Raw genomic sequence first — 10,212 nt, 5'->3', positions numbered from 1 at the left:
ATGCCAGGGAAGACGGCGGGGAACTTGGGGTTGTTTTTCATTCTCTACAGCATCACTGCGATCAGGCTGGGAGAAACCGGCCAGCCAGTGGCTGAGAACGAACTGATCGCCAATTGCTCCAACGGGCACCTGATCAGCGTTCCCACGAATGTGTCTTCTGGGACCACCACGCTAGACCTCTCCCACAATAACATATCCCAGCTCCAGCCCTCTGACCTGAGATCTCTCGTCAGGCTCAGAGTGCTGCTCCTCTCTCACAACACCATCAGGCATCTGGATGCCAACGTCTTTCACTACAATGAGGCGTTGGAGCATTTAGACTTATCCTATAACCTCCTGGAAGAGATTTCTTGCTATCCGCTCGGGAGTCTCAGACACCTGGATCTCTCCTTCAACAACTTTCACACTGTACCTGTCTGCCCTGAGTTCGGGAGCCTGCCGCACCTGGAATTCCTAGGGCTGAGCGGGGAGCAGATGCGGAAATCAGATTTCCAGAAAATTGCTCATTTACCCCTAAATACCGTCTTTCTGAACTTAAACACTCCAATCCGTTATGAAGAGGGCAGCCTGCCAGTTTTGAACCCTGCCAAACTCCACATTGTCTTGCCGGGAGACACTGATTCCCTGCTTATTTTGAAAGATGGCATGAAAACTTCCAAAATCTTTGAGCTCTCAAATCTATGTCTGCTTCCAAGCTGTAACACTCAACAAAATCCCCTTCCGGAGACCCTCCGGGACTCCAAGACAACACAGCTGTCTCTCAGTCGAATCAACACAGCCTGGAAGGAATTTCTCCGGATCCTCCAGTTTGTGTGGCATTCATCCGTCCGGCATCTCCATATTCGAAACGTGACCTTTAATGATTATCCCAACTCCCAGTCTGCCCACTTTGACTATCTCGGGACCGCAATGAGAGCCATAACGGTGGAACAGGTACACGTACAGACTTTCACTTTCCCCCAGGACCTAGCCTACCAACTCTTTACCAAAATGGACATCGACAATCTGACTCTATCTGATGCCCAAATGCCACATATGGTGTTTCCGAAGGGTGTGCGGAGATTTCGGTACGTGAATTTTTCCAACAACGCCCTGACGGATGCATTCTTCAACACGGACACCAGGTTCCCGGCTTTGGAAACCCTCGCTCTGCGAAGAAATATGTTGACGACCCTTTCTGTGGCAAGTTCCTTTGCGGCACACACCCCCTTGAAGTTCATAGATCTGAGTGAGAATCACCTGCAGCATAGGGATGACACCCCCTGCTTCTGGCCGGAGACGCTGGTGGCCGTGAACTTCTCGTCCAACAAGCTGGCTGATTCTGTTTTCGGATGCCTGCCAAAGAACATCCAAGTTCTTGATCTCCAGAACAATGAGATCAGGTCGGTGCCCCGAGAGATGGCAGATCTGAAAGGGCTGTTGGAGCTCAACATCGGGTCAAATTTTCTGACCGATCTCCCTGGATGTGGTCGTTTTAACAGTCTAGCCGTGCTGAACATTGAAATGAATTTGATTCTCACCCCGTCTCTCGATTTCTTCCAGTCCTGCTCCACTCTTAAGTCGGTCAAAGCAGGGAACAATCCCTTTCGGTGCTCCTGCGAGTTACGAGATTTCATTCATCTGGAAAAAAGGTTCGAGGGCCTGATGGTTGGCTGGGCTGAGTCATACAGATGTCAGTATCCCAGCTCTCTGAAAGGGACCTTGCTGAGGGACGTCCACCTGTCCGAATTAGCCTGCAACGTTCCCCTGCTGGTGGGGACCGTGCTGGTGATCCTGTTGGTCATGGTGGCGGCCGGGATGGCCCTGTGCCTCTACATGGATGTGCCCTGGTACCTGAGGATGACTTGGCAGTGGGCGCAGACCCGGCGCAGGGCCCGGCAGGTGCCCCCCACGGAGCTCGAGAGGATGGCCCAGTTCCACGTGTTCGTCTCCTACAGCGAGCGGGACGCGTCCTGGGTCAAGGCCGAACTGATCCCCAACCTGGAGAGCGCCGCCGTGAGCGTCTGTCTGCACGAGAGGAACTTCGTCCCCGGCAAGAGCGTGGTGGAGAACATCATCAGCTGCATCGAGAAGAGCCGCAAATCCATCTTCGTCCTGTCCCCCCACTTTATCCAAAGCGAGTGGTGCCACTACGAGCTCTGCTTCGCCCACCACCAGCTGTTCCAAGAGGGTTCCGACGGCCTCATCCTCATCGTGCTGGCCCCGATCCCACGGCACAGCATCCCTGCCCGCTATCACAAGCTCAAGTCCCTCATGGCACAGAAGACCTATCTGGAATGGCCCCGGGAGAGGAGCAAGCAGCTCCTGTTCTGGGCGAACCTGAGGGCTGCGGTGAATGTTCATTTACCTAAATCTATCGAGACGGATGGACTCTAGAGCGACCCACAGTCCTGAAGCTGGAGGAGTGCAGACCTTCCACCTCTGGGGCTCTCTGTCAGCCCAAGCAACCCCTCCCTCACGTTCCTCATCCGCGAGCGAGCCCAGGGGTGATTGGGTATGGGCCCGGAGTAGCCTTGAATTATCCATCAGCAAGCGACACCCGTGGAAATAAGACAAGTGAGTGGGAGAGAGCTGATTGAGGGCCTTAAACCAATCAACCAATCAATCTAATTTATTGAGCACTTACTCTGGGCAGAGCACTGTATTAAATGCCTCAGAGAGTACGCTACAATGGAGTAAGCCGACAGGAATTTCTGCTCGATGTGGAGATGGATGGGCAATTACTGGAGCTTTTTGAGAAGTGGAGAGGTGCATGTAAAATGATATTTTAGAGAAATGATTTGGGCACCAATTACTGCCTCGTTTATTCATTATTAAATACTTATGATGTGCCAAGCACTGAGGTAATTATAGTGCACACCGATGATATCCCGCCGATGACCCCTTGCCCACATTCTTCTTCTCGCCTGGAACTCCCTCTTTCTTCATATCTTACAGGTCACCACTCCCCCGACCTTCAAAACCCTCCTAAAATCACATCTCCTCCAACAGGCCTTCCTGGACTAAGCCCTTGATTTCCCCCCTCTTCCCTCCCCTCTGTGTTGACTACACACTTGGCTGTGCTCCCCATAAGTACTTTGTTAGTCACCCCAGCTCCACAATACTTAGGAAAATATATTAAAATCTGCCTCCCCCGTAGACTGCAAATTCCTTGGGGACAGGGATTGGGTCTACCCCCTCTGTTGTATTGTATTTTCCCAAGTGCTTCACACTGTGCTCTGCACAAAGTGAGTTGGTTTTTTTTAATGGAACACATTAAGCACTTACTAAGTGCCAGGCTCTGTACTAAATACTGGTGTAGATACAGGCTAATCAGGTTGGACACAGCCCGGGTCCTACATGGGGTTCACAGACTTAATCCCCATTATACAGATGAGGTAACTGAGGCACAGAGAAGGGGAGTGACAATTGGTAGAGCCGGGAGTAGATCTCAAGACCTTCTGACTCCCTCCCAGACCTGAGCACTTTCCAGTAAGCCATGCTGCTTCTCAAAGTTAGTACTCAATAAATGCCATTGATTGATTGATTGATTGATCGTACTCTCCCAAGGGTTTAGTGCAGTGCTCTGCACACAGTAAGCAATCAGTAAGCACACAATATTCATTCTATAAATACCAACGATTGATTCTGAAGTGATAGTCTGTGACCAGTGAAGGTGGTACAGAGAGAGAAAAAGCTAACGGTGACTACATCTCCAAGTCTACAGAAAAGTGGTTTCAGCTTCACAAAAGAAAAATAAAACAGGAAGGGGAAAAGACCATTCTGCTTGTTTGTTAAAAAGATCCAACAGCCTCCCTGCCCACTCCTCTGAAAGAGGATGTTGGCCCTAAAAGTGGATTTATCCACTGGGTTTGTTCCTTTTGAGCTTGGAAGTGTGTTGGGCTTGGTGCTAGGGCACAATCCGAGCTACTGAATAACATCAAAAGACCCAAAGACTCCCTGGACTCACCTTTTCTAGCCTGGATCTTTCCAGAGCTCAAAATTCATTTTTTTTTTTAAAAGAGCAAAAAGAGCTCTCTTTGAAGTCAACTATTAAGATTGTGAAATGTGTCCTGCCTAAAGCACCTGGCTAAGGCAATCAAAAGAAAATCCTAAAACAGGGAGGGCAAAAATAAATACATAAATCACTGTGGAGTGGAAAGCAGTCTTCATATCTGCCTGCTAGGCTTCACCAGCAGTGAAAAGGAGAAGTTCTGGCTCTAAAAACAGATCACATTATTTATTCAAGGGCAACGGCCGCAGTCAAACCATCCTTTCCCAGTTGCAAAATTTTAGAATTCTCTGTTTGGGTTATTTCTGCTAACTGCCATGGTACACATGAAATTTGGTCTCCAGGAGCAAGAACAACAGGGTAATCAATCAACTGATGATATTTATTAAGCGTTTTCTCTGCAGTGCACTGTTGTAAGCACTTGGGAGGATACAGCAGAGCTAATAGACATGATCCCTGACCTAAGTGAACCCACAGTCTACTTGGGTAGACAGATGTTAAAATAAATTACAGCTAGGAGGAAGCAATCAAGTTTACTTCTCTGATTTCCTACAACAAACCACCCCACACACTTTTCTCCTTAATGTCAACCTACTTGTTGTACCTCAATCTCGTCTATTCCACCACCCATGCCCTCCCTGTGGCCTGGAACTCCCTCCTCCTCCCTGTACAACCTTCCTCCCCTCCTTCAAAGCCTTACTAAAATCACATCTCCCTCAAGAGGCCTTCCCCACCTAAGCCCTCATTTCCACTATTCCCTCTCCTTTCTGCTTTACCTATGCATTTGGATCAGTCTCCTTTAATCATTTGATATTCACCCCACCCTCAGCCCCACACCACTTACGTCTATATCTGTAATTTAAGTACAAAAGAATCAGTAGACCAGATCCCTGCCCTCTAGGAGCTTACCATCTAGCTGGGGAGACTCTTCAACATCTACCAACATCTCTCTCTGCCCCAATCAAGCCTTATTTGCCTCTCCCTTATGACTAACAGAAAGCTGTGAAGCCAGTGGGTAGCTCACGGGTCTGGGGATCAGAAGGACCCTGGTTCTAATCCCAGCTCTGCCACTCACCGGCTTCGTGATCTTGGGCAAGTCGCTTCACTTTTCTGGCCTCAGTTTCCTTACTCATAAAATGGGGGTTAAGACTGTGAGCCCTATGTGGGACAGGGACTGGATCCAACGTGATTACCTTATATCTACCCCAGTGCTTGGTTCAGTGCTTGACACATAGTAAATACTTAACAAATATCACAATAAAAATAATAATAATTATGATCATTGTTACTACAACATTTGGATAACTTCAGAAGCATGGAAAACCCCTCAGGACTGGAACTCAGATCACAAGAGCTTGGGGTCAGGATATTGAGCTAGAGAAATCACTTCCTCCTCTCCTCCTTCCTCTACCATCCTACAGCCCCCGCCTCCTTTTCCTCCACTCTTCTTATTGCAGAACTTTGCCACAGGAGACTCCAAACTCTTGTCCAAATAGACTAGTGTTTTTCTCCCAGGTTCCTCTTCCACTAGGCCTCCCTATCAGTCAGTCGACCATAGTTATTGAGTGCTTACTGTGTGCAGAGCACTGTACAAAGTCCTTGGAATAGTACAATATAACAATATAACAGACACATTCCCTGCCCACAACTATCTTACAGGCTAGAGGGGAAGCAGTCCCTGCTTCCCAGTTTCTCCTGGACCTCAGTCTTGGTTACTTCCATTTCAGCTTGATCCTGGGCAGGGAGTGCTCTGCACACAGTAAGCGCTCAATAAATACGATTGATTGATTGATTGACTTTCTACCAACTCTGTTGTGAGGCCGGTGTGCGGGTGAGCAGACAAGAACTGCAGACGGGGCAATGAAGGCGCTGAACTGGCAAGGTCCAGGAAGAGGAGGTGGGCGGACGATCACTACCACCATTCTGTCCGGCAACAAGTGATGCTAGCCTCACAAAGGAGGACAGAGCCAATTCATAAATGCCACGAGCCCCAGATACAGCTTATAAGCAACTCCCGCTGAGTGCTCAGGGCTCTTGCCTCCCCTAAGGAGCAGAGTCCGCTGCATGCGTTACACCCAAAGGACCTAAGTCCAGAGCAGTCCTGGGAGGGAAATTGGACGGGATAATAAAAGCTTGCTTGGGAAGGCGATCCTCTGAGTAATTCTTTACTCCCCCACGCGACTCCGGTGTTTGGCCGGCATCAATTGTATGGACTCTCCCAAGCCCTTAATACACTGCTCCCTTAATACAGTGCTCCGCACACAGTAAGGACTTAGTTATTATCACTGATTGATTGGTTGACCAACTGATCCAACAGTTCCTGATTCTATTGCTCTGGGTGAACTCAACAAACTCCTAAACTGCTCCTTGAAATGGTTAGGACCCAACAGAAACCGTTTAAACACTGCCTCCAAGAAGTTAATATAGTTTCTGGAGTCTCCTGGGGGCATCTACAAAAGCGTTCCTTATTAAAGCTCTTTTTAGGTGTCCAGCACAGGAGCAGGCACAAGGTAATGAGACCAGACACAGCCCTGGGACTGACAGCCTATGAAATAGGGAGATCGGGTATCTTCTTCCCCGCTGAAGTGACAAAATTGATTTGTAATTTGGGTAGGATTAGCAAATTATTTGCAAGATCAGAGATAAAAATCCAACGTGGGGCCGGCGGGTTTGGAGCCCGCCCTCTGCTGCCCTCCAGCGGCTTTTCGTAGAACCGCAGCTGGATCCCACAATTTCCAGGAAAGAGCCACGTAGAGCAGTTCATTCATTCAATCGTACGTATTGAGCGCTTACTGTGTGCAGAGCACTGTACTAAGCGCTTGGGAAGTCCAAGTTGGCAACATAGAGAGACGGTCCCTACCCAACAGCGGGCTCACAGTCTAGAAGAGAAAAATTCACCATGAATTCGAACCCTCAACCTTCTGAGCTCTTGGTACAGTGCTCTGCACACAGTAAGCGCTCAATAAATACGATTGATTGATTGATTGATTCTGATCTGAAGTCAGACGCCTTATCCGTTAGGCTGCGTGATCCGACGGCAGTTCCTATACTCCACGGTCTAAGATGATTATGGAGTCATGTTAGTCCCCCGGCCCCTCAACACAAACACTCACTCATACACCCTGCCACTTGTCTGCTGTGTGCCCTTGGGAAACTCACTTAACTATTCTGTTCCTCAGTCACCTCATCTGTAAAATGGGGATTAATAATAATAATGGCATTTATTAAGCGCTTACTATGTGCAAAGCACTGTTCTAAGCGCTGGGGAGGTTACAAGGTGATCAGGTTGTCCCAGAGGGGGTTCACAATCTTAATCCCCATTTTACAGATGAGGTAACTGAGGCACAGAGAAGTTAAGTAACTTGCCCAAAGTCACACAGCTGACAAGTGGCCGAGCCGGGATTTGAACCCATGACCTCAGACTCCAAAGCCCGTGCCCTTTCCAATGAGCTATGCTGCTTCTCTAACACTGTGATTAAGACTGTGAACCGTATGTGGGGCGGGGACTGTGTCCAACCTGATTAACTCGTATCTACCCCAGCACTTAGTACAGTACCTGGCACCTAGTAAGTGCTCGCGTGCATACACACACACACACACACACAAACACACACACGGGCTGGGCCTGTGACCACAGAGATCAGAAGCCTCACTCTCCTTCCTCTGGTAACAGGGACTGGATTAATAATAATAGGGGTATTTTTAGAGTGCTTACTCTGCGCCAAGCACTGGGAGAGATACGGTACTATCAGACTGGACACAATCCCTGTCCCACATGGGTTTCACCGTCTAAGGGGGAAGGAGCACAGATAATCCCCACTTGACAGAAGCGAAAACTGAGGCCCAGAGTTGCACAGCAGGTAAGTAGCGGCGTTGGGTTCAGAACCCAGGTCTCCCAAATTCCATTCCTGTGATCTGTGGCTAATGGGTAAACAAGGGGTTTAATGTAATAAGGATTCTGGAGGGGAAAGACTCCTATGTAAACAGCAAGCAACAGGCAAGACTAAAACCAGGCAGAGCGATGCAGCTCAGCAATACAGTGACCCAACTTCCCCTTGCATCCAAAGGCCTCCCCACTTCCAACCCAAAAATAATAATATCTTCTCACGGGGTTTCAGTTACAACCTATGTTTTGTTTTGTTTTGTTGTCTGTCTCTCCCTTCTAGACTGTGAGCCCGTTGTTGGGTACGGACCATCTCTATATGTTGCCGACTTGTACTTTCCTCACGCTTAGTACAGTGCTCTGCACATAGTAAGTGCTCAATAAATACGATTGAATGAACGAATGAGAGGTTACAAGACACCATCAGGCAAAAGGCCAAAACCTCGGACACCACAAGACTCTAAGGCCTTCTCCCAACCTAGTTTTTTTTATGGTATTTGTTAAGCACTTATTATGGTCCAGGCACTGTACTAAGCACTGGGATAGATACAGGATAATGAGGCTGATCGCAGTCAGTGTTCCACATGGGGCTTGCAGTCTTAATCCCCATGTTCTAGATGATGTACAGATTTATTACTCTATTTACTTGTACATATTTACTATTCTATTTATTTTGTCAATGATGTGCATCTAGCTTTACTTCTATTTATTCTGATGACTTGACACCTGACCACGTTTTGTTTTGTTGTCTGTCTCCCCCTTCTAGACTGTGAGCCCGTTGTTGGGTAGGGACCGTCTCTATATGTTGCCAGCTTGTATTTCCCAAGTGCTTAGTACAGTGCTCTGCACACAGTAAGCGCTCAATAAATACGATTGAATGAGTGAATGAATAGTGGTGGAGCCGGCATTAGAACCCAGGTCCTTCTGACTCCACCAGTCCTCGTTGTTTCTCACTAGTTCTAACCAGGCCCAACCCACCCAGTTTAGCTTCTGAGATCAGAGACATCAGCCACATCTGGGCTGTTCAGAAGCAGCGTGGCTAATTGAAAGAGCACCAGTCTGGAGTCACAGGACCTGGATTCTAATCCCTCCTCTGCCACTTGTTACTACTAATAATAATAATGGCATTTGTTAAGCACTTACTATGTGCAAAGCACTGTTCTAAGCACTGGGGGGATACAAGGTGATCAGGTTGTCCCACGTGGGGCTCACAGTCTTAATCCCCATTTTACAGATGAGGTAACAGGCGCAGAGAAGTTAAGTGACTTATCCAAAGTCACACAGCTGACAATTGGCGGAGCCAGGATTTGAACCCATGACCTCTGACACCAAAGCCCGGGCTCTTTCCACTGAGCCACGCTGCTTCTCTGGGTTGGCCTTGTTAAGAAGTCACTTAACTTCTCTGTGCCTCAGTTATCTCCTCTGGAAAATGGGGATTCAATACCTGTCCTCCTTCCCTCTTAGGCTGTGAGCTCCACCTGGGACAGGGACTATGTTTGATCCGTTTGTACTATATCTTCCCCAGTGCTTAGCACAGTGCTTGGGATTTAGTAAGAGGTAAAAAGATGCCATAATAAGAAAGATAGAAATTATTATTACTTTTACTGGCAGCAGAGGCACTGATTGCATTCAATCCTCACTCACCCACCCCAGTGCCCGAGCAGATTCAGCCCACCAGGCATCTCACCTCCACAGAAGATTTGCCCACCAGGCTGGACGGGATTGGGAGTCAGAAGACCTGGGTTCTAAACCTGTCTCTGCAACTTGACTCCTATGCGTCCTTAGACAAGTTACTTACCTTCTGTGTGACCTTGGGCAAGTCATTTAAATTCTCTGAGCCTCAGTTATCTCATCTATAAATGGGGATTAAGACTGTGGGACAGCCTGATCACCTTGTTTCCCCCGCAGCGCTTAGAACAGTGCTTTGCACATAGAAAGCACTTAACAAATGCCATTATTATTATTATTATTCTTTGTGTCGCACTTTCCTCATCTGTAAAATGGGGATAAGATCTAATTGTGAGCCCTCTGTGGGACAGGGAGTATGTTTGATCTGATAAACTTGTACCAATCCAAGCACTTTGCATACATTAAGCCCTTAATAAATGTCATTGTTATTATAAAATTACAGGTAAAATGACACCCAACTGTGCACCTAACCTATTTCATTAAGCCTCATATGATGTTCGGTAAGAATCCTAGAGGAACCCTAACCTCCCCTCCATCCTCCTGTCTCCCAACCAAGAAGCCATGTGAGCTGCAGAATTCTCAGTGCTGAAATGGGGCTTTTCTGGAATTGCTTGAATCAATCAATCAATCAATTGTATTTATTGAGCGC

General features: G+C 47.8%; 1 protein-coding gene across 1 annotated transcript; it reads left to right on the top strand.

Moving 5' to 3' along the window:
• On the top strand, nucleotides 1–2,788 carry TLR10 (toll like receptor 10). The gene has a single exon (XM_038751948.1). It carries the CDS (start codon nucleotides 1–3, stop codon nucleotides 2,374–2,376), a length of 2,376 nt encoding a protein of 791 aa, XP_038607876.1. The 3' UTR covers nucleotides 2,377–2,788.
• Nucleotides 2,789–10,212: the final 7,424 nt, after the last annotated feature.

Source organism: Tachyglossus aculeatus, chromosome 10 (assembly GCF_015852505.1).
Source record: "Tachyglossus aculeatus isolate mTacAcu1 chromosome 10, mTacAcu1.pri, whole genome shotgun sequence".
NCBI classification, from domain to species: Eukaryota; Metazoa; Chordata; class Mammalia; order Monotremata; family Tachyglossidae; genus Tachyglossus; species Tachyglossus aculeatus.
Note: the sequence above shows the minus strand (reverse complement) of the source record. Positions and strands in the feature narration are given on the sequence as shown.

Bases quoted from the DNA above. Each gene is read 5' to 3' on its own strand.
- TLR10 (XM_038751948.1), top strand. From the start codon at position 1: ATGCCAGGGAAGACGGCGGGGAACTTGGGGTTGTTTTTCATTCTCTAC.